Genomic DNA, 26438 nt, shown 5'->3' with positions numbered 1-26438 from the left:
GAGGAAATTTTAACTCATCAACCTTGCCATCCCTTTTGTTAAATAATTATCAGTTTTGCCTTCATTAGGCCTATATCAAGGTAACTGAAGCACACTCATTTTAAGAAAGAAAATAGCACAATTTATTAATAAACACAAAGATTATAGAAATATGATAACTGCATATGTATCATCACAGAAGACAACGTAAGACAGATAAGATAGGCAAACATATAACATAGAAGAAGCTGGATGTTTAATGGTTACAGTATATACAATTCTAATTTATCTTGGCAAAGATAAACAGTTTCATAATACCAAGTCTCTGGGGATGTTGTCTGATGTTGCGTGGAGTTGTTGCTGTTGATACTCTGAATTCAAATGGATGATTCTTTTTGCATTGGAATGAACTCTTTCTTCTTTGCAAAGTTTTCTGGTGTGCTATGCTTTTCTCATTTAGACATATTGCTGTGGCCTCTGCCTCTTCATAGAGAAAAGTATAACTCATAAGAGTTTAGTTGCTGAAGTTCCCTTCTTGAAGTAACAGTTGCTTCTCTGTTTTCTCACACTAACTTCAGTCATTAGCATAGAACTTGGCTTGGCAGAGTGAATCTCAGCTTTCAGGTCCAGAAAGAAAAGAGATTGTCAGCTTCTAGCTCTCAAAAAAGGGAGTGGCTCATAAGCTTTTAGGTTTCAAAGAGCAGAGTGTTTTAGAGTGTGAAAAAGGATTTTCTAAAGAAAGATGAGTGTGACTTGTTTTAAAGCAAGATGTAACCTCCTATGATTGGATTAAAGTCCTTTCCAGTTACAGTTCCAGTGCATGCACAAAGGCATGTTATTTTGTCCATGAAAGTTCTCACTCATTACATTATAGCTTTCTGTTCGAACTTGTGTGTCCATTTGACACTTTCTGGTCTGAAAAGGGCCTCTGCAAAGAAGTCAGTTGGACTCTTATTTACACCTTTGTTTTCAGATAAGTAAAGGGTTGAGATTGGTACAGACTTCAGTGCGGCCACTTACTTTGGAATGCAAGTGGGAGTTTGGTGCAGCTGGATTTCTGCATCCCTGTTACAAATTTTCTTACTTAACAGGCCTTGTGTGCCATTAAAAATCCTATCACAATGGTCAATGCCCACTTTGTCCTACATATTGTTTCCTTGCAAAAAAAGAGACTGGGGCTCATGTCCCAGGTGCTATCCTGCATGGAATCTGCAGGTTTTCCCACGTCTGCCAGGGTTTCTCCCACATTCTAAAGACATGCCACTTGGATGGATTGGCAATGCTAAATTGGCACCGATAAGAGTCAGATTGAAAAACATGTCTTCTACTGAAATCTAATCAATGGGAATACAGCAATTAGATGCTTAATCCAATACAGATTGAACAGTAATTGTACAATGTAATGGCAATAAAAACACCTGAAGTGTATATCATACATTGAAATAAGTGAGGCTGTAAATACGACTTTCTAATGCAACTCCAACTTTTCACTTATTGTCATAATGGTAAACTTAGAAAGCATTGCATTTTACTATATTAAATATACAGTACAATATACCATCAGCGAATTAACCCTCGGTTTATTTAAACACCACAGATGTGCACAAATATTAGTGCTATTATCTGCCCGATTATGTTTTAATTTGCTTTCTTTTAATTTCTAATTGTACACTTGTTTCTGATAATGCTCTTCAATACTGATATGCACATCAAGCGCCAGGTTAGCCAACAAATTAGCTAATACTGGGCACAACTCCTGCAAAGGTGTCTCTTCAATTCAAAAACTTGATGCTGTTTAAATATTCTTCTCTCCCTCATACAAAAGCATACCCCACACAAAAATAATAATTTGTTTTTTTATGTGACCTGTGTTGTTCATAGTGATTGTTAATGAAAAATGTTTATTGTCATGTTTTCATTGTGAATGGATATAAAACTTTCCTGACACAATAAGGGCCATTGGTGAAAACCAACAAACAATATTAAAACATTCATGAAAAAATTCTCAAGTTAAAAGTATTGGATAACCCTCTTGTAAGTTATTCAGTTGTACCCTCACAATATCTAAAACATGTATTTTCAGAAAATATTACAAATAAATACTAGTAATGTACAAAACTTGCATTTAAAATGCATTTAAAAATCCAAGTTTTCAAAATGAAAATCTGACTCTTCCCTCATTCATTTGTCAATAGTCCTTTGGACTATTCTTTTAGCACTATTTAGCCATAATAAAGGTATTTGGGGTATTGTCAGTATACAACTGGATACCTGACATTTGAATTATGCGAAACAAATAATTTGAGATGTTTGTATGGACACTTTAATATTGTTTACTGTTCAAGCTGGGTATCAGGAATTCGCTTGCCAACTCCTCCCCCTCCCCCGCCAGCGCGACGGGCCATTGTGAAGAGGGGGGCTGAACACACCCCAAGGAGACCAGCCGCCCCTTCGAAACCCCTCTTAAACGGTGATACAATGGGAAATAAATACTGTTTTGTTTAAACCTCCAGTGTGCTCAATCAGCTCCTGGCTTGCTGCCCCTGCCATGCCGCGTGATCTGCACTTCAGTCGACCACCCCCACACCCAGCCAGCGTGATGTGCCGTTGGGGGGTCGGAGGCTTTGGGGCTGAACGCTATCCAAGAATACATGGTCGCTCCTCCCAAACCCCTCTTAAATGTTGATACAATGGGAAATAAATAACAGGGTTTTTTTACCTCCTCTTTGCTTGATCAGCTGCATGGCGTGCTGCTCCTGCGATGCCACGTTATCTGCACTTCGTGTGGCACTGTGATTGTTTAAAAGCCTGTACAACACCCTGTTTGCTCAATCAGCTGCTTGCTTGCTGCCTCTGCTGTACCACATGATCTGCACTTCACTTACCTATCCTTTCATCCCCAACTCCCCCGAAACCCCCACCAGCGTGACGCACCGTTGTGGAGTGGGGGGTGCTGAACACACTCCAAGGAGATGCAGTTGCTCCCCCGAAACTCCTCTTAAACGGTGAAACCATTGGAAACAAAATAAACGTTGTTTTGTTTACTTCCTCTTTACTCGATCAGCTGCATGGCTTGCTGCTCCTGCCGTGCCGTGTGATCTCCATTTCATTTGGCGCTATGATCATTTAAAAGCTTGCACAGCACCTTCTTATCCCCTAGACATCCTCAAACACTGTGTGACCTTGTTTCGTTCTTCCGTTAATTCACTGGGTAATATTTTCCATTTGTCTGCACTAATGCGATCTTTACTCTCATTTTTATGAGTCTTTCGAATTTTCCTACTTCTATTATCTCTAACCTACTCTGCATGTGTATCATGGGACTTTCTTCCAAAGGTTGTAAGTAAGAGGTGACTTGTCCGTCTCGTGGGACGTGAAAGTGTCTCTTTCTCTCTGTCTCTTTTCAAAAGATCTCTGTTTAAAAGATGTCTCTTTGAAAGATCACGTCTCATCGCAAGATATTTTTTTTTTATAACTAGGGGGCTCCGCCCCCTGCTCGCTTCGCTCGCCCACCCCCGTGTTTGGTTTACTGGATATACAATATAATACAATCTATTTTTTATATAGCCCAAAATCACACAAGAGGTGCCACAATGGGCTTTAATAGGCCCTGCCTCCTGACAGCACCCCAGCCTTGTCCCTCTAAGAAGACCAGAAAAAACTCCCCAAAAAAAAAACCCTTGTAGGGAAAAAATCGAAGAAAACTTGGGAAAGGCAGTTCAAAGAGAGACATTAAGTGGATGTCAAAAAGAAGGGGGTCAATACAATACAGTACAATACATAGAACAGAATAAATCCTCAATACAGTATAAAAATAAAAATTTTAGAAGTACGGAGTAGAATTTCACATTAGATGATATCACATAATATGATTTGGATTTGTTTAGAGTCCTGGAGACCTCATTCATCAAGCTGCCTTTCCCATTTGGCCATTCCACATTTGAAATAGCGCTAATCCGATGCAAGGATCCCTCTTTCCCATGATTCCTGCAATCCTCCATCAGGGATGACTTTTCCTTAGGCAGGCGATATACAATTTAAAGAGATTGTCATTTTCTTGGGAATTGTTACATATGCATTATTTTCAATTTTACTTTAAAAATTTTTGTAAAAACAATACTTGTCCTTTATTTTTGGGCCTGTGCGTGGTTACATCTCTTCTTCGCCAGACATATAACACTGCTCACGTTATGAAGGGGAAGAGTGGCTGAACGCACGCTACGGATATGCCATTGCATAATCTGTTGTCTTCCTGCTGCTCATCTCTTGTTGTTGTTTTAAGAGCTGGGAGCACATGATACTTGTCTGACAAATGCAATCCATGAACTGCTAGGGTTAGATGTCTGTGGACTTGTTTTAAATGATGGCTCACTGCCTGGTCTCGCGTGATGTTCTAAAAACAATACTTGTCTCTTTATCTACGGCCTCGGGCGTGGTTAAATTCTTTCTTGCAGGACGTATAACGCTGCTCGTGCGCGATAGGGGAGTGTGAATGGGCTGGGCTGCTGTCGCGCTGCCCTTCGATGTTTTTAAAACCTTTACAGCCGCTGTCCTTTTTCCTACTTTGTGTCTCTGCTGCTCGCGTTGTGATCTCTTCTCCATCATCATAAATATACAACTGACCGATTTGTGTTTTCTTTGAAATTAAACTTGTCATTGCTTTAACTGTTGCGGGTCCACAGATTCTTATAGTGTATGTTACATTATTGTGTAAATCTACGTTTTGTGCATTGAATGTCGTGCACTGAGACAGCTGTATCTGTGTGTGCTGCTTCGCTTTACACTATTGTTGTTTTCGGGTTTTTTTTGCCCATTCTCTTTCGTCTTGCAGTTCTTTTATTTGTCTTTCGTGATCTTAACGTGAAGATCAAGTATCTTCTACTAGTCACTAGTCTTTGTAAACATACAAATTAATATGACTATATTCAAAGGGAAAAGTGCCCCTAGTCTTGATACGTGCTTGACATGGACTTAAATTATCAAAGTAATAGAGTGAAACTTGATATTCCTTTAATCAGTATACAAATGCATACATGGAATGTGATACAAAGAAATTTTAAATGTCTCAAAACCTTGCACATACAGATCCTTGCAGTGACAACAAAACTAATAATAGGACACTTTTTATCAATATAATGGGGTGATGTCTGGGGTGTTAATAACTCCAGAGACATAAATGTAAATAAATGACAGAGGGAGAGCACTGAGTAAAAGTCAGGAGCCCTCAAGCGGATAGATGTCTCCCTAATTCTCTCAATGGACAATTATCCTGAGGAAGCATATCCCTTTAAGAGAGATGAGGGGTTTAGGGCTGCAGGGACATCTGCTGCTATTGGACCCATAAAGCAGTGTAAAGGCCTGATTAGGAACTGTTTCATGGGCAAAGTTTAAATCCTCTTTCGACCATATTGCAACTAAGCTTGGAGTTTGGTGTAGACAAGGGCTCAACCAACAGAAGAAGTCAGAGAATAGTAAAAATCAAGCAAAACAAGATATAAGGTGCCAGTTTCATGGGAAAGCGCAGCAGGCATCACACTTTTTAAAGAGGAAAGTAACCAGTGTTTAGCTAAGCCCTATGTGGCTGCAGGTGATTTGTTTTCCTTTTTTAAACACAATTGTTATATTGTTTATCTCATTTCATCTTCTAAAACTGCTTTTCCTTAGAGTCACAGGTAAAGCAGACCAGCCCAAAACTTCCCTGTTCCTAGCTACACGCTCCAGCTCTTACTGGGGAATTCCCAGGTGTTCCTAGTTCCATGGGGAGCAGCACTGGGGGTATCCTTATGACATACTGAAACCACCTCAACTGGCTCCTCTTGATCCGGAAGAGCACCAGATCTACTCTGAAGCTCTTTTTAATCACTGAGCCTCACACCCTTTTAAGTATCAGGCCAGCAGCCCTGTGAAGAGGCTTTATTTGGTTTGAGAATCATTACTATGTGTCAAGATAATTCCACCTATATCTAGCTGGTACTTTTCCATCTCTTACACTATCTCAGGCTGCATCCCTGTCAGAGAGGTAATTGTTCCAAGTTTCCAAAGTCAGTCTCATTGCCATGGTCAAGTCAGTCTAGGTCTTTGCCACCTGTGCCTGCCACTAAACTGGCATTACACCTGACCCTCGTCCTTCAGCTTGCAGGTTTTAGGCATTTCAGGCTGAGCAATGCCTGGTTATGTGGACTGCCCAAACAAAAGGTGCGCACAGGCAAATGCCACACCTAGGCCTAACTCCAGAAGTGGGTCCCAATAACCCTATCTCTGGCAGGATACATGGTTTGCTAATTTGTACATAGCAAAGTTACAGTCCAGGATGGCGTTGTTATACTGTTTTACAGAAAAAATGTGATGAATGAGACACTATACAAAAATATATACAAAGTTGCCTGTAAATATACTGAAATAGATTGCAAAATACAAAAATGTGCCACAAGAATTTCAGTAGGATGGTGATGGTACAAAATAATTGTTCAAGAAACTGTGATCTCTCTCTCCCTCACCTGGTTTCCAACCAATAGCAAGTGCTCTCCAAGCAAGAAATCCTTCAGCATGTCCTCCATTATCATCATGTGCTGTAAAATAAAAGAACAACATATTACTATGATTATTTTTAGGATCTTTTTCATATCAGGGACTATCACACCAAATATTTGTCCATTACCTCTTGCTGCCTAAAATATGCATTGTCAAAGATTATTAGATCCTACAGAACAGAACGGTTTCTAGGATTCTGTGTCAATTTGCAGGATTCTGAACCAAGATTTGTTTTTCCAAGGCTAATATGGAAGGTGTGACTTCATTGATTATGACACCTTCCAAAGTCTTGGTGTACAGTACATATATTTAAAACTCAGTAATAAAACTGAGCATTTGGTAGAACCATGTGGCACTTCTACTTCAGATCTTATTCATTCTAATAATGCTAATTTTTCAGGCTATAGTAAGATGAAAGGATGGCAGTCTACTAACATCTTGTTTAATGCTTTCATGCATTTTGCAGAAATTAAGTTTAAAGAGATCTTAAAGTTTTCTTGTAATAGTTACTCCTAGGTATTATAACTATTCTATGACAATCAGAAAAAATTGATCTAGTTTGATATGGCATGTATGAGAAATCAGTGGAAAGAGAATACACATTTAAATTAATTTTTTATGCCAGAAATGTTATAAAATCTGCCTAACAGGCTTAAAATGAATGGCATTAATCAGCAAAGGTCTGAGAAGTAGAGTAAAATATCATCTGCATATAAAGATACTTTTTGTTCCCTTATGATTCCTTTTATCTTCGACAGCATCCAAAAACGGAGAGCTAAGGGTACAATAGCAACCACAAAGATTATTGGTGATAATGGATATCCCTATTTGGTTCAATTCTCATTTATAATTTTCATATTTTATATTATTTATGTGAAGCAAAGTTTCTGCCCTAGCATTAAATAATTTATTCCACACATATATATTGGGATTAAACCAAAATTTGTACAACATAATGAATTGATATTTCCACCCAGCTCTATCAAAGGCTTTTTCTGCATCAAAAGATAGATACTGAAGAGGAAAATATTATATTTAACAGCTGTCAAACATTTGATGCTGAATGTTAGAGAGGTAATGACGATAAACTGTGACATTACCACAGCCATTTTATATATTCTGATTATGATTTGTAAAGCACATAAATCTAGATTGTCCAACACCGTAATGTATACCAACCTTCAGGGTTTAATACTATTTCAGTAACTATGAATGTAATTACTTTGTGAATTAAAATTTCCACTTCTGTAGACAAGCTGTAGATTAGAATAAAAAATCTGACCAACTCAGCATCTTTTCGGTCAGGACTGATCCTTAATTTAAATAGATTTCTTGCAGAAAAACCTTCTTTGTCCTCAAAGGTTGTGACTGTGACCTTTGACATTTTAGCTAATGAAATTTGCTGTGACTTTTATCACCAATTTTAGAGAGGTTTCTGGGCCTTATCATCAGTAAAGCAGACAGTAAAATCTCAGCATAACAGATTGAGTAAAAATTAGATCAACAATAAAAAAAAACGGCTTATTTTCTCTCTTTCCATTCACTTAACCCGGACAGCAGGCACAGCCAAAGCATACAAAATCCTCCGAACAGCAGTAAAATAATTGTTTATTAAGTTAGCTATAATTGAAAAACAAAAATGGGAAACTTTTAAACAAAATTTTACAAAAGGCAAATACAAAAATAAATAAAATAAATAAAAGTTACAAAAATAAATATACAGAATGAATAAAAAATGATTTTAGAAAATGATGCCCATATTAGACTCAGAAATGTCTTTTCTGTCATTTGTAACCTGCAAACTTGTTGGTTAATGTTCATATTTAGTTATTTTACAGATTTTAGTATTACATAATCCATTAGACAAGTAGGGTGGTACAGTGGTACAGCTCCATAAAACTAGGTTTGAATCCTGGGCAGAGTTTGTGTATGAACTTTGGACATTTCCCTATGAGCAGCAGGGTAGCATTGTAGTTGCACCGGTGCCTCGCAGTAAGGTGATAACAAAGTCCTATCAGTCATATATGGCAAGAAACTTTGAATAGTGCACAAGGGGGCCTCATGTATAACGCAGTGTGTAGAATTCTCACTAAAACATGGCATACGGATTATACCATCCTATACAGTTGGCATGGCACGACTCAGTGATGTTTGTGAAATACCCGATTATCAGAAAGTTCATGTTGAGAAGCTCCTGTGGCTAAAAAAAGAAGCCCGATGGCACACATGGACAAGTTAGAATTGGGAGACAAAACTCAACTAGAGGAGAAAAGAGGAACAATTTTGTGATTTGTGATTGATTAATTGTATATTTGTGGCTTACATCTGGAGAGGATTGTGCTAAGTGCCTTAGGAGAGAATAAAAATCCTTTTTTCTTTTATTCATGTACCTTCTGATGTAAAACTATGTCTTGGGTCTGGGGATCTATGACATCCCCTTGTGGTTTTCTATTTTCTATTAAAGAAAAAAAGCACAGTATTGAAAAAACTTTAATAATGGACGTACTTTCAATAAAAAGTGGTTGCATGTTTTTCTGTTTTTGCCATGATATGAACCAGGTATTGTGTATTGCAAAATTTCACTGATATTAGTATTGAATACTACAATTCTGGTAATGTAACATCCCCACATGAAGTTCTTATGATAAAATTAAATGCAAAGTAATACAGACTATTACTGGAAAGTTCTTATACTTTGTTTCATAATAAAATTGCCTTTGATGCTTTAACTTAAGAAATGAATGCACTACTTTTGTGACCTGCTTTCAGCTAATTTGTTGCATTTAATTTTTTTATCTATTATTAAATTTCATTATTATTGGTGTCAAAAAGGTGTGACCAAGGGGCGATCAAATAATTATGTTTTTTTGCAACATCAGAAATCTTAACCTTTGTCATCCATATGTACTTCATTTAGAAATATAAATAGTCTGTTTAGAGCTTAGTTTTTGAGAAGAATAATTACTAGCCATTAATGAATGGTCCAAAAATTCAACATAATCAAGTAGTAATAAATGTAAATACTATGACGCTCGGTCAAAACAACTAAATTAAACAACTGAAGTCTAATAAAATAAACAAGATTATATGACTGCAGTTGGCCTGTTTTCTATTTTCTATAAATAGCTAACAGCCTGATTTTATTTTCCAAATTAGAACTGTAGGAGCAAAACTAATGAGTTTTGCAAATGAAGAAGGCGGCCAGTAATGCAATTACCTGGGCATTTTCATAAAACAGAACATCAGGGACTTTCATCTTTTCATCAGGATCATAGACAGGGATGGAGACCTTTCCAATTTTCAGTGTTCCACCTTTTATCTCATCTAAAAAAATAATTTTTCACATGGCCTATATTAACAGAGGTAGAAAACAACACAAAGGCATAGTTCTATGTAATAAGTTTAGTATTTAAATAAAATGCAAACCGTGAAATGATGAGCTGTCTGTCTTTCCTGTTTCTTCATAAAACATGTACTGTACTTGCTTATGTTAAAGCCAGAGTAAAAATAAATGTTAGTATTAAAGCTTTATATTTAGCTACTTTATGGTGTGACAGATATCTGTTTTTTCATATATGTTATTTCTTTTTGAATCTGTGAAAGATAAAAAAATTAATACTGTTACACCATGAATAATTTAGAATCTTAGTACTGTCAGCTGTATAGTCTTGGACTACCACCCCAATCAAGGCTGATTTCTGTCTTGGTTTGGCTTCCTGTAACATAGTAACATTATGAGTTACGACAATAGAAGTATGGATGAATATACTATTCTAGAGCAAATGCAAACTGACTGATGTAACATATGAAAGAAATTAGATTAAACAACACACAGAATTGTACTTTTCATACCTTTATTAAAAACATTAATTCACTGTTTACACATTTCAAAAATATATGTTGACCTCCAGGATAACAAAGACCAAGTTTAACAAGTACAAGTAGAATCAGTCTACAATATTTCTGAAATGGGAATTTCATATGAGTTAATACCTCTTTTTGGAAAAGGGTATCAGATGGATTCCAGTAAGATAGAAACTGTTAAAAACTGATTAATGCCTAAAAGCATATAAGTTAGGTTCAAAGATATGCACATCTGCTAATTATTAAACACTATAAGATTAAATCTTTATTCCTAAAACAAAACAATCACCCAACAAGGCCTATTGATATTTGATCCTCTGAGGATTAAAACAAAATGAATAATACAGGGTGACGCAGAAAGGACGGACGTCTTTGAAATGGCTAGAACTCACCACTAGGTGGAGTGACAGACGTGCGGTAGGTGGTGTTAGGTTCGCAAAGTCTTAGCATTTGTTTAGTTTCTTTTTAGTTGAAGCCATGGAGCAGTGGACGATAGAACACCACGTTTTTGCGTACGACTGTTTTGTCAAGAACAACCAATCTATTACTGCAGTTCAGCGTGAGTTTCGTTGCCATTTCAATATCCACAGAAATAAAGCTGTTCCCGCTCGTAACACTATCCTATGTTGAGTTAAAGCACTTCGTACACAAGGTACACTAATGAACAAAAGACCACCGGGGACTACACGAACGGCACGTACCCCTGAAAATGAGAAAGCATACGACTAGCCCTGCTGTGCAGTCCAAGTCGATCTGCTCAGAAGCATTCTTCTGAACCTGGCCTCAGTAATCGTTCGGTAAGGTATTTTGCATTTAGACCTGCATTTCCATCCCTACAAATTGTCAAATGCTATTTCAATATGAACTCAAATCTTTCAATAAATTTCTTTGTAAGAAAAAATTAACAATTTTGTGATTTTGTAAAAAAGTCCGCCCTTTCTGCCTCATCCTGTAATAATAATTCTTTGCATTTATATAGTGCTTTTCTTACTACTCAAAGTGGTTTACTTAGTGAGTGGGGAACCACTTTAACCACCACTAATGTGCACCATCCACTTGTACGATGCAACGGCAGCCATTTTGTACCAGAATTAGCTCTTAGGTGGTAAAGGGCTGAGAGATAGTTAGCCAGTTAGAGATGTGGGATGATTAGGGAGCCAGAATGACTAGACTGTGGTGGGAAATTTGGCCAGGGCATCAGGATACAACCTACTCACTACAAAGGATGGTCAAGGATCAAGACCATAGGCAGTCAGAACCTTGGTTTTATATATCATCTAAAGGACAGCACCATTTTTACAACACAGTGTGTCTGTCACTACCCTGGGGCATCCACATTTAGACCACAGGGTAAGCACCCCCTGCTGGCCTCGCCAAAACCTCTTCCAGCAGCAACCTAGGTTTTCCTGGTTGGTCTCCCATCCAAGTATTGGCCAGGGCTGAACATGATTAGCTGCAGGTGGACTACCTATTCTGATGTGCATATGGTATGGCTTCCTTATCACTGAATTTAACTCGTGTACAATAAAATTATGATTTAGACAATGCTGAGCTACTGGCAATTAAATCAGCATATGAAAAATGACTGCATGAATTAATAAGGATTTCACTTCCAATTACAGTTTTAATAGACCATAACAGTAAATCTTATTTACAATAGCTAAAATGTTAAATGTGAAAAAGACCAGATGGGACCATTTTTTCAATCATTTCATCTTAATTATTTCTTGTAAGTATGCAAGAAAGTAAAGACAGGCAGATGACTTATCATAACAATTTGACAGCTAACCACAAAATGTTGTCCCAGAATCAAAAGAAACTAGTCTTTCTACTACAGTAGTTTATCACCACAGTCTTTTGTTGTCATATTTATAGATTTCTATTTTGAAAGTGAATTAGCATCCCAATTCAACTACAATTGCTGCACCACTTCCTGGTTGAATGAAGGCTATGAAAAACAACTCTGTATTGTTCTTACAAAAAGACAGATATCTAATATTTGGTGTGCCAATATGATTATGGTTCTGCATATTTTGGGGCTCATTGTGGTATAACGGGCCCACGGCCAGAAAATTAGTGTCCAATTTTAAATAAATAATCGTGCCCCAAGAAGGGGCAGGCTCTAATCAGGTGTAAGTGTGCATGAGTGCGTTTCCCTCCATGGTTAATTGGGGAACTTGCTGCCCATGCTGCACACACGTGCAGAGGCGGGCAGATTAGTCAGACACCTTAATGATGTCGCAGAAGGAACGGCCCCTTGCTCCAGCGCTCAATTAAGCAGCAGAGCATAAAGGAGTCTGCATGGGGCAGAAGAGGAAAAAAAGAGATTGGAAGGCAGGAGGCAGATACAACCGGTACACGAGTGAGCAGAATCCTTTCAGTACTTGGGGTCAATTAATCAAAAGGGAAGAGAACTAGAGGTAGAAATTATACAGAGTATCAGAACGGGATGGAGAAATTTAAAAAAAGTACAGCAAAATCCAATGTAACAAAAGTATAGCTACCAAGATAAAAAGAAAAATATACAAGATTATATAGTGAGGACAGCAATGTCATCAAATGCAAGAAACTGATGAAATCTTAAAAGGAGATTGAAAGAATGAACACACAGTGATAATTGTGCAGGGTGGACAAAAAGGGTCTAGTAGTACCTAGGTACATTATGGAAAACTTAAAGATAAAACGAATATGGTGGAAGATGGAAGGAAGAGGAAAACATTGTGTCTAACAAAATATTATAAACAGTGTTGCCTGGAGAAAGAAGGAGAGCAAGTCTAAAATAGAGATGGCCAGATATGGCAGTGAAAGTTACACATGAGATAGAGTGTAAAAGGGAGATGGTCAGAAAAAGAATGTAATGGAAATGAAATGTATATTTCCATGGTGGTATCCAATAGATAGGGGAAAGAAGAAAAATCTTTTGCTTATACTGTATCACTTATAATGAGGAAAAGGCTCTGAAGTTTAATTTATAATTACAATCACATCTAATTTCTTCTGCTTCCACAGCACTTTCATACCTAAAATTTTTACTTTTCTTCTCTGATTCAGAAATGTCAAACTCAGATCCTGGTGAGCAGTAGCGGCTACAAATTTTTGTTCCATATACTTTCTCAATTAGTACCAGTTACTGTTGCTAAAGCAAAAAGCTCCTTTGCCCTAGTTTTAACTAAAATGCTTTCTAAGATTCACAATTCCAAGCTGTTTCTGTTTTCCTTAAGACAGCAGCTAAAAATAATGAGATGCAAACCAAGCCCCTGCTCTGCTTCTTGTGCCAACAACGTCCTCCGTGCTCATACTTCTGTTTAATGTTCTAACTTTCTATGTACCGTAATATTTATATGTCTTTTACTTATCTTTTCAGATCTTAATTTACTAATTTTATCTTTTTATAAAAGCTCTTTCAGTATATCTTTTTGGCACTTGGATTTCCTGTAGCAGTCAATTATAGCCCCTGTTCTTTAAAAACTAATTCCATCTCTTCAAGGTAACTTCTTTTTTTCTAAAACCTTCCATTGCACCATTTCTACACAGTTACCCAAGCATTTAAATTGAAACCAACCGTATCACTTCTCCACTTCTGGCCATAAAAGCAGGTTTCCAAAGCACTAATCTGGCAGTAATTGGAATTTTACATTTTTAAATATAAGATTCTGTCTATGATTGTTATATTTTGTAAAAGTGTTACTACTAAAACTGCTGAGGACACTATATTATTGTAAGTTACTTTGATTGACTCTAAAAGTTAATACTTTATGGAGAAGCCCAGAAGTGTGCTTCAGGCAAGGATTATGAGGGCCTGCCAATGCCAGAGTGAGCTGAGCTCGTAACTGAGAGGCAGAAGACAAAGTCTTGCTTCTAGACAGAAAAAGTTCCCTTACAGTCAGATACATACAAACAAAACAGGGACACAAATTTCAGGAGGTAACCATGGAAAATAGCAGGCCAACTTGTCCTTTCATGCACACATATAATAAAGATCATCCATCCATCCATTTTCTAACCCGATGAATCTGAATACAGGGTCACGGGGGTCTGCTGGAGCCAATCTCAGCCAACACAGGGCACAAGGCAGGAACCAATCCAGGGCAGGGTGCCAACCCACCGCAGGACACACACAAACACACCCACACACCAAGCACACACTAGGGCCAATTTAGAATCGCCAATCCACCTAACCTGCATGTCTTTGGATTGTGGGAGGAAACCGGAGCGCCCGGAGGAAACCCACGCAGACACAGGGAGAACATGCAAACTCCACGCAGGGAGGACCCGGGAAGCGAACCCGGGTCTCCTAACTGCGAGGCAGCAGCGCTACCACTGAGTATTTCTGTTCATGTTTTGTTTTAAGGTGGGGCCAATCTGCACTGAGTGACAATGTCAACAGCTTTCATCCCTCTCTGTGAAAAATCAAAAAATTATCCATAAAATAAGCCTAAAAGATAACTGAAACATTTTGGATACTAATAAAAACACAATACCCCCCTTTATGCTACATATACAGTTTGAACATACCTTACTTATAAAAATAGTTTGAGTATTTCATTGTCTTTCACTTCAGGTTATTACAATTTAAGCATTGGATGTGTTTTTGTTAAAAGCATTACACAACTCCATTTAGTCAAATCCTGATATTCTACTTATAAAAAACACAGTAATCAGACAACTAAATCATACTGTATACAATTTTTTTTAACATCTACACTTTTTTGATATCCTTTATATCTAAAGTTACTTAATCTAATTATATTCTGCTTGGAATTATCGGTTACACAATGAAGCATTGTTGCACACACTGCAGTAATAACGGTGAACATTTGCAAGAAAATGTATTATGGAAGTACATACATAAAACAAATTAAAAATAAAATACATTATGAAAGTACATGAGGAAATGAAGACTGATTTACTGAACTCATCATTAATAATAATAATAATAATAATACATTTTATTTATATAGCGCCTTTCCCATACTCAAGGTGCTTAATCATTAATACTAATCACACAAAGTAAAAAATGTAAATGGTTAACGTGCCTCTGAAGCCCAACACTATAGAACAGCATCTTTCCAGAATGCCAAGGTCTGGTCAGAATGATTTAAAAAACAATTGTACCAATGCTAATTTAAATGGTAATGTTTATGTAAGAGCTTACTTTTTTATGGTTCTGTTAACTGCCATAGTTCACTGCTTTTGCTTAGGATCTTAAGAGTGTGAGCACAAGGGAAAACCCTGGGGATATTGATGAAAGATGACTCAGAGAATGTTCTATCTTCTTTTCAGGAGAGGGCTGAAAATCTGAAAATGACTCTTTGCCCACAAAGGTCCATAGAAAGAAAGGTAAAGGGACCACATCCCTTAAGGTTTCAGAAGAAAGAGAGGGTGTCTCTCGTTACATGGCTTGAAGCTGTTACTTCCAGTATTTATTTGTGGAGGAACTCTGCCAGAAATTACTGAAGGTGTTACTTTTGGAAGGGTTCATGGCTGTATCTGCCAGGCTGTCCTGATTTTTGTGAAATGGACATTTTAACTGTATTTAAATAAAGGAACGCGACCAACTTTGCTAGTGTAAAAAGAGACTTTCCAGCATGGCCACACCTTTTCTACATAGCCTTTCTGTTGGTTTAATAGAAGTAACCCAATTTCCTGAGATATATTCATTTATGCATTACTGGTTCTCTTGGCTTATTATGCCACCCATCATAGGCACATCACATTTATATTTTTACCTCTATTGAATAATGTGCAGTTCTTTTTTTTTTTTTTTGAGTAGGCTGAAAAATAAAACTTGAAGCACTAAAAATAGATACGCCATCTTTTGGGACATGATGTGCCAATGAATGTCTTTCATAAATAAAAGAACATCCTTATGTTATGGATTGTATCCAGTTAAAAACAAGCCATATTGTTAACTATGTGTTCTTTTTACAATCCAACGTTAATGTTACATTTGTGTGAGGAAAAACTGCCATGTACAAAAGGAGTGCTAACATTTGTAAAAAAGTTAAAACTTGGAAATAGCATACACACCTCAATTAGACAGACAGACAGACAGATAGATTTAGTGTAGATAGATTTTTTTAGAACAAACTGAAACTGAACAACTGACTGAAATGTGAGATAGTGATGACAATGTGATTTGGCTATCAGGCATTGACACAGAAAGTGAAATGGATGTAGGATATGGCACTGTACCACCAAACCACTGAGATATAGCCATTGAATTCGGTCATGTTAAGCTTCAACGTGGTGTAACTTTAGCTGTTTGACATAAAAGGCTAAATAATTGTGATCAACTTCAGGGATAAGCAAACCTAGAGGCTATCCACAATGTGGCAACTGTCGATGTTTGTGTCAACAGAAAAATCACGGATGTCACTAAGCCTTGTGCTGTGGTAGCCTGTAATAACACTAAGGGCGAGTCAATCATGCATGTCTTCCACCTTTTCATGTACTACCCAAAATCAGAAAAAGTTAGGACGGTATGGAAAATTTAAAAAAAACAGTGATTCTTAAATTTACTTTCACTTTTATTTATTTGCAGACAGTACGAACCCAAGATATTTCATGTTTTGTCTGGTCAACTGCATTTAATTTGTTAACATACCTCTGCATTTCCGGCCTGCTACACATTCCCAAAAAACTTGATGCGGTGGCAAATTTGGGCCAGTAATGAGGTAAAAAAATTAAATAATAATGTGATTTCAAACTGGTGATCAAAATCATGATTTGATACAAAAGCAGTATCCAAAAAAGGCTGAGTATCTGAGGAGCAAAAATAGGAAGAGGATCTCCTAGATTTGTCAACAAATGCATGAGAAAGTAATTGATATGTTTATAAACAATGTTCCTCAAAGAAGGATTATAAGGAATTTGCATATTTTTTCCATTTATAAGGCATTATATCATTAAACCATTCAAGGAATCTGGAGGAAGCTCAGTGCATAAATGAGAAGGGTGCAAACCTAAGCTGAGTACCCATGATTTCTGATCCCTCAGATGGCACTTGATCAAAAACCGTTACTCATCAATAGCTGATATAACCACATGGGCAAGGGGTTTCTTTGGCAAACCTTTGTCAAGCACTACAATACAGAGTTAAATTCACAAATGCCACTTAAAACCTGACGGTACAAAAAAGAAGCCTTATGTTAACCATGTCCAGAAGTGGTGTTGACTTCTCTGGGCTTGGAGGCATCTGAGATGGACCATTGCACTGTAGAAACATATATTGTGGTTCGATGAATCAGATTCCAGATGTTTTTTTGAAGAAATGGATGCTGTGCACTCCAGACCAAAGACGAAAAGGGTCATCCAGATTGTTATCAGCAACAAGTCGAAAACCTAAGGTCTGTCATAGTATGGGGTTGTGTCAGTATCCTTGGTAATTTATACTTCTGTGATGGCAGCATTAATGCAGAAAAGAGATACAGAGCTACATATGCTGCCCTCAAGATGACATCTTTGCAGGGATGTCCATGCATTTTTCAACAAGACGATGCAAAACCACTTTCTGCACACTTTACAAAGGCATGGCTACAGAAGAAGAGAGTACAGAGTACAGGACTGGCCTGCATGCAGTCCTGACTTGTCCACAGTAGAGAATATGTGAAGAATTTTGAAATGAAATATGTAACAACAACCCTGTAATGTTGCACACATTAAGATGTGATTGCAAGAAAAATGGGACAAAATAACATATGAAAATCTTTATCGCTTGGTATGCTCAGTGCTAAAACATCTTTTAAGCATTGTGAGAAGGAAGAGCAGCATTACAAAGTTGTGAAAGCTTTACTGCCCCAACTTTTTTGGAATGTGTTGCAGGCCTGAAATGCAGGAACGGATGTATATTAATAAATAAAATGAAGTTGACTTTTATTTCACTGCAGACAGTATGAGGCCCAAGATATTTCATGTTTTGTCTGGTCAAAGTAAATTTAAAACTTAATCACTGCACTTTTTATTTGCATTTTCCATGCTGTCTCAAGTTTTTCTGGTTATACATACAATAGAAAAATTTAAAGTGCACAAAGAAACACACTTTTAATGTCCCAAGTGCGATATTGGGCTGTGTGATGGTGACTGTCTCAAAATGTATTACACAAAGGACGTATACTAAATCAGCATAAGACAGCAGAGGACACTAGGCATACTTTTTCTACTATATCCTGACGTTTTGGTATTTATTTATTTTTTTATTATGTGTAACAGAAACAAAATTTTTAATTTTAACAAAAAAAAAATCATAGTTTTTGGCTCATTTTCCAGGGGTAAGCATGACACTAACAGTATTATTTGGCTATGAAAACATGACCAGCAGCTCACACATTTTAAAAGAAACACAGATTTGGCAAGTTTCGCTTCCCCACGTATTGGGGATTATACACTTATATAAGTATTGGATAGCGAAAGGTTAGTTAAGTTTTAATTTGTCACAGATTACTTAAAGATTATAACCATCTGTTTACTAATGCTAGTAAGAAATTAATTCATAGTGACTGTTAAACAAAGCAAAACCTATACATTATATCAGCAGTCATCCATCACATATATAGCAAAAAAGAGACTGTGGCCACAACCAAAATAATTAACAGAAGCTGATTATGGTCTTCTTAATTTGAAGAAAAGCAGTTTTTTTTTTTACTTTTTCCAAAATAATAACATGTGCTTATACAAAACTTAAGGAAGTATAGTGTTAAGGATTCCAAAATATAAATCTGGTTTCCGTTTCTAAAGATTGCCAATTCAGTCATTATCTCTAATGAGTTAGGTAACCCTGAACAATTCATTTAAGGTTCTTTAGATACAAATATGAAATAATATCACAGGCAAATAAATGTTTGGACACCCCAAGATATTTTGTTGACATTTAAAGAAAAAAAGTAAATACAATTTTAAAAACAAACCTAAACAATGGCATTTTTATATAAATGTGGCATTCGCAAAAGTCTGAGCAGTCTAAAAAGTCAGAAATTAGTAGCAACTCTTTGGCAAAATATCTGCTTGCAAACAGTTTTTTATAGCCAGCTATGAGTCTGAAATTGCTCTGAAATGGCACTATATTTTTTTTTACAGAACAATTCAAGTATTCTTGGGTACAGCTCATTTAAGTTGTGCCTACAGGTTCTTGCATGTACAGCTCCTTTAAAATCTACCCACAGGTATTAAAGATGTTCCAAGTTTGGGGACCGTGGACCACTCTAAAATCTTTACCTTGTGTTTGTTGATGTACTTCATAGTAGATTTTGAAATGTGTATTAGATGATTGTCTTGTAAAAGTCATCTTTTTTCAGCTTCAGTCTCCTGACTGACTTTCTGAAATTCTTCTCAAAGATTTGTTGATATTTATTATAATCCATTCTTTCCTATACTCGTTCCATGTTTCCTGTGGAACTAGCTGCCACATAATTCCAAAGCATAATAGATTCATGCCCTTATTTAACAGTTAACAAGGTATTCTTTTCGTTAAACACTGCTCCTTATTTTTCTCCAAACAAATATTTTGTGGTTGTGGCCAAATAGTGCAATTTTAATTTATCTATCCACGGAACTTGGTTCCAGAATGCCTCTGTCATATGCAGATTTTTTTTTTATTTTTTTTTATGAGATTGCAGGTAAGGTTATCTGATGATGACTCTTCAATGAAAGCCACACCTGCCTAAATAATGCTACCCAGTACAACTGTGTACCACCACTCTTTTCTCAGCTAAGCCTGCATCTGTGTCTCTTGCAGTCACATGGGGGTTTTACCTTGCCTTTTCTAGTATTATCAGCTAGCTCTACCTGTCAGTTTTCTTGGTCTTCCAGATCTGCCTTGAACTCCTCAGTTTCCTTTAACTGCCATTTCTCAATGACATTTCTGACTAGGGAAATTGCTAGCTGCAAGTAATTTAAAATATTTTAATGGCCTTTCTCTGCTTTATTGGCATCATTTAGTTTAACTGTCAGTTCCTTAATCAGTTACTTAGTAAAGTAATCAAGGGCTGAGCACTGCACAATGTCTGAAGAGTCAAAGACTTTATTAAGATCTGGAATTGCCATCAGCTGAAAATTTCCTTATGACAAATCTAGACAGGACTCACATCTAACAAGCTAAGCCTGACTAGACAAAGCACCTAATGAGTTCTGAAACATTACAAATGAATGCATGCCCAAACTTTTGCAAATGCCATATATAATCTTTTATTTTTTTAGTTCATCAAAAAAATGACAACTATACATTAGCATTTTCATAAATATCTCATTGTTTTATTTTATTTGCTGTCAAAGATAAATTTACCATTTTTACTTTAAATGTCAACAAATTATAAAATCTGGCCAGGGTTATCCAAACTTTTGCATTGACCTGTACAGTAAAAAAAACAGTTGTACTATGTATCTGTACTTGTGAAATGCCTTGAAATGAAAGGTGTTACATATAAAATAAACAATCAGTTATGTAAGTATTAAGTAAAATGTACAAAATAATTATCCAAGTATTTATCAAAAAATGAAACATTATTTGTTTAATATCTGAGTGTGTGGACCCTGATGAGACACACACACACTTTGACAGAAGGAAAATTCTTGCAGATGCCTGTGCCCAACATGAGAGTGTACTAGGTGGTAATATTCCCTTTATTTATACTGTGTGCCCAGGACGGGTATTAGACAGGAAATAAGGATGAGTGTAAAAAACGATATGGCCAAAGTGGAACAGTTCAATGCTCCTCAGGGCACTAGGAGGTAACCCAGTAGTTGAAAAGATTGCCTGTTTCTTGGACTAGATAAAGAGTGAATTCAAGATGGAAACACCAGTGATGAGAGCCTGGCTTTTTATCACATTTGGAATCCGGTCATTAGCTGCATTATATGCCACAGTGGGCTATTCATTTTTTAAAATCTATAAAATCTGTTTCACATTTGAATGCAATTTCATGTGACAAACTAAATATACCACGATTGTGAAGAAATATCTTTGACTTGAAAGGTACCAAATGTATCCTTTAAAGTTGATATGGAAACTATGTCCCATGCAATGAAACTGTGTTAATGATGAACACATGTTTATCAATGACTTATCACAGAGACCCTTATAAAGTAACATCTACACCTCAAAGCAGCTCAGAATTAAATAAGAAAAAACAAAATGTACCCAGTTATATTTTGTTGTGCATTGCATTTAGAAGCATTACTCACATGTGGTGGCGAGGTCTGCAGTATTTCTCAGTCTTGTCAATGTAGCATTATGAAGTACAAAATCATAAGGACAAATGTATTCACACACAAGTTCAACATAGTTTGTTTTGCTCTTCTTAATGCTAGCAGGGAGCAGATTTTGATTCTTTATGAGAGTACTAAAATGGCTGAAATACTTGTGCCATAGCTAGTATTAATTGTCCTTTACATATCTGCCTACTCCATTTTTTCAATTTGCTTTGAATGTCTGAGATTAAGAAAATAACATTAAAAAAGCAACAGATATGACTGGATTTTTAAAATGTAAATCATTTTTATAATGGAGTAATTTTTATTTAGGCTGTCTGGAGTTAACCTATCTTCAATGACTTCATAACCCCGATTAAAGCTCATAGTAGATATTGGCCTGTTCAGACTATTTTTACATTCGTTTCAAAAATGTATAAGAATTAAAATTAAACCCCATTCATCAAATGAAAAAGTTTTTCAACTCTATTAAACAAAGCAAGGAATAAGTATGTGTGCATTGTCTTATTCTACATTGAAATATACAGTATGTTTTTGCAAATGAATGTTACCATATCTTCAACTAAAACTTAATTTTAAAAAGGAACCTCAAGAGAAGAAATCATTTTGCAATTTATTTTGTTTCTACGTAAAAAAAGTTAGGCAACACCCAATATTCCATGTGATAAAGTAATTATATTCTTGAAGGGAATAACTGTACAAGTACACTTTTAGGAACACTAAACTCTACTAGCCATTTCATGAACTTAATCATCATACTCTCACAGTGCTGTGGAGAAATTCTGCTTCAAATTATCTCTTTAGCTAGGGTTAGCTCTAAGGGATGACAATAACACTTTCATGAAAGGAACATCAAAGTTTGTTTTCTTTCTTCTCCTCTCTTGAGACTCTCCTTTATATACTACTGCAATCCATGAAAATACACGACTAGACTTTACAAATTTATATATGACAAAATGTAGAAATTTACACCAGAAGGACTATCTAAATATTTCAGTACTAATAAAACATCTATATAGCTGCACATTTCTCTCATTAATTGCTTTTTCTTTTAAAATAATAGCACATAGGTTACCATTATTGTGCAGGCACATTAATTAAGGTGAAACAAATACCAAACCTCCATTTATCACTATCCTATTTTGTATTAGTATGTGAACTAAAAACATCAATACTTTGTTAAAAACACAACCAACATTTTTGTCAAGAAATGTTCTATGTGTATTTCAAAACTGTGAATCATTAAATGATAAGATATGTATTTGTTAAGTCAAGTTATTTATTCACAATTATAGTATATATTAGTTTTCCACATTAAACTGTACTCAAAATTAAGAATAAATTATACATTTAAAAAAATAACTAGCCCACTCTTATGTTTTATAATGGAGCTTATGAATACTGGGGTCCCATTACAAAGGAAAGCTTTAAAACTTACTAAATAATGCTTGTTCTAAGATCAAGTTTCATACACTTTTATCTAATCTTTATTATGTGTAGCACTTCTTCTCCTAATATTACATTGACTATTTCAAAGGCTAGGGGGTGAGACCTCTGTGAATATTTCAACACAAGGACAATGATAGTAAGCAGTACACATCTGTTAAAAAACGGATTGTGTATTTAAAAAAAAAACAAATTTGGAGACCAAAGCCTGGAGTTAAGATATTAAGCATATGGGATCACTTAATCCTCCTGACAACTGTGCTTCAAAATAACTTAAAATGAGAATGAAAATTTCTGTCTAACCAAGGGACATATGCATGAAATTTCAATAAGGATGTTATAAAAAAAAAGGTAAATTAATGAAAACGGTTAATTTTAAAACCTGAAGACTTCCAATGTTATCAATAAGAAAGACTTACGAGAGGAATGCAGTTCTTCTTGTTTAGATAATCTTTCTGCAGTCTCCTCAATTCTAGAGTCCAACAAATTTTTTTGCAAAGCAGACCTTGCCAGGTTTGGTAAAAATCTGTGGTAAAGTAGAAAACAAAAGTAATATTACTGTTCTGTGAGATGTTTAATCATTATAAGTAACACACAATTCCAAATGTACAGGGAGTATTTTAAACAACATTTTTTTTCATCATTTTCTTATAAAATCAAAAGACGATTAACATCGTTTTAAAATAAAGGTCTAAACATACAACAAACAGCTGTACAGTACAAACAAATCTTATGGGTGTCCTACTTGTGAAAAATGACAATGAAAGCAATGGAAATATAAACAGTGTAGGATCTTAGACTGTGGTATACTGCTATTTATCCCTTTAAATACCATAATGTCATACTAAAAATGAACATACACATAAAATTGGCCTGATAAAATTCTGAAGCAATGAGGAATTATGACACAAAATACATGACGCAAAAATCTACTCTGATAAGTAGGTTCTACAACAGTATGCTTGCTCATAGCAATGTAAAAGCAAGCTTAAGAAAGGGTATGAATCATTATTAGCAAAACAAAAAAATGAAACAAAGGGCAGCAAACTGCTAAAATCAAGAACAAGTCATTCACTGAGGGCTGCAATAATAAGCCGTGCCTTTGTTTTTGTGCTTGCTAATGACAGCACAGACGCTGCTGTCAACAGAAAGTTGTACCTTAACATCTGTCTTGTAACTGGATCAATGGCGGCAATCATCTTCCTGTGAAACACTGAGCTAACACGTGTAACAGCAGAGAATATGTTCAAGCAGTAAAAAGATTGGAAGACATAACTTTTGAATGGATGAACTGGTCACAATAATATGAGATGTTTACCATAATCCTGCTAGAACCCTGTTAATTTGAATAAAATTGGTTTATTGTAAATTTTAATTTAAAGAATAAAATTTACATTTTTTACTGGGAGTATCTGTGACCATATAGCTCTTTCTATAATATAGCTCTTTCTATAAAACTAAAATATCTTTCACAATAAATGTTTGTAAGTGCAGAGATTAAAAAAGACAGAGTTCTACTCAAAGACAGTCAAAGGTTAAATACTAAATAATGACTATTATATATCAAAAGTGAAAGGACAAAACCAAAGTCAAACAATACTAGCTTATTTCCAGAAATCACTTTGATTTATTTGAGATCAGAAATTCTCCTTTAGACTTTTATTAAGTTTCTTTTATGAAGAACATTCAAACATTCTCTAAATTAAAATCTTTTTATAAGATGTTTGACTGCTGTAGTGCTGCAAAATGATACATGAACAAATGCATGTAACAACAACAGCTGCTTTATTATGTATTGCTATGACAAGAAAAAGCTGGCAACATCACTAACAAGCAGCAGAAAACAAGAATTGAGTAAATAACACCCACCTTTTATGACTACCATTGGTTTGATTACAACATAATTATTAATATACAGAAACTAATCAAGAACAGGACAAAGAGATACAGTACAAAGCTGTGATGTCAAGAGAGGACATCCTAAATGACTAACTTCAGCACATTATAATAAGCCTGCATTTATTTACCTGGAGAGACAAGCTTTGTTAATTGCATGTGCAATGTTCTCCTCTGGGTACTGTGAAAGACGATGGCAAATTCTAAGCAGCTGCCTTGTAGACAGAGAAGAGGCTAATGACTGAGCCTGTGCAAAAAATAAAAAAAATATGATATGAATCAATATTAACAACATATTACAATGGCTCTCTAGTGAACCTCTTATACCTTAAGCAAAATGATAATGTGATTTAAAATGTATTCAATGATTACTATAATAAATGCATGGTTGTGGATGCCTTGAATTACAGTATGTTGCATGTAAGATGTACATTTTCATGTATACAATACTAACAGTATTAAATCACACTTTTAGATATTGTAAACCGTATTGTGGTTTCCCACAAAACTTTGCTTTACAATAAATATAAGAAACAGATATTTGTTTTTTATATGGGCCTACATGCTGCAAACTGGGGCTACAAGCAGATCATTTCCCAAAGATATATATCATTTATTTAAATGCAGTTACATGTTCATAAGAAAATCATATTTCAGAATATACTTTTGTTTAAATTATTACTGATGTCGAAGGAAAAAAAACTTTTATTTTCGCTTATCTTAGTTATTCCATTTCTTCATATAGCACTAAAATGTTGTGTTTATTCAAAACTCAAGTACAGAATAAATTGTAATATATCACATTTTAGAATGGTAACAGCAGTTATCTGTAATAATTTTATTTTATCAGATTTGTCAGTACATGTGCTTGGCTGTGGAATCCCAAGGATTTATTTGAAACCCAACAAATTACACAGAAATATCACAACCAAAAAATTGGTACTTTTGATAACACTGCATTTTAAAGTAATTTTAATAGAAAGTTTTAAAACAAGATTAATACAGCTGACCAAATGTATACAAATTCTGTAAAATTAATGTTTATATTTCTCTTATCTTATAACAATATAAATTCAGATACCCATTTTCTGTTTGTTCCATTACAGGGTGACATAAGATGAAGCCTACACTAGCAACATCCAACAAACACAAAGAAGGAATCACTTCTGAATGGAATGCCATTTATTTTTGAAGTTCATTAAAGCACACAACCACATTCACTAAAATTTCGTTGATTTAGAATATCAATTAGTCTAACACTTCAGTCTGTTGAACATGGTAAGAAACCAGAATACATCCAAAAAGAACAAAAACATATGGGGAAAACATGCAAACTCCATAGTGATAGTGCCCAAAGTAAGATTGAAAATCCTGGTCTCTCGAGTCAAATGCCACCATACGGCTTAAAGAAAACGAATACTGCAATTTCAGAAATTCAAATAAATAAACTGAACATGAGTCAGAACATTTGTTCAGGGCTTATTGTCTGTGTGGAGTATGTGAGCTCTCCCTGTATT

General features: G+C 35.6%; 1 protein-coding gene across 1 annotated transcript in view; it reads right to left on the bottom strand.

Annotated features, from left to right (window-relative positions):
• vwa8 (von Willebrand factor A domain containing 8) overlaps positions 1–26438 on the bottom strand; it is a 482517-nt gene that overhangs the window by 237040 nt on the left and 219039 nt on the right. The window contains exons 17-20 of the mRNA XM_039745289.1: positions 25053–25168; positions 23445–23551; positions 9728–9834; positions 6477–6548 (exon numbers count right to left, since the gene is read on the bottom strand). Of these exons, the coding sequence (XP_039601223.1) occupies positions 6477–6548; positions 9728–9834; positions 23445–23551; positions 25053–25168 (402 nt within the window). The remainder of the gene's footprint in view (positions 1–6476; positions 6549–9727; positions 9835–23444; positions 23552–25052; positions 25169–26438) is intronic.

The sequence above is a fragment of the Polypterus senegalus genome, chromosome 2 (genome assembly GCF_016835505.1).
Source record: "Polypterus senegalus isolate Bchr_013 chromosome 2, ASM1683550v1, whole genome shotgun sequence".
NCBI lineage: Eukaryota > Metazoa > Chordata > Cladistia > Polypteriformes > Polypteridae > Polypterus > Polypterus senegalus.
This window is presented reverse-complemented; position numbering and strand designations above follow the sequence as displayed.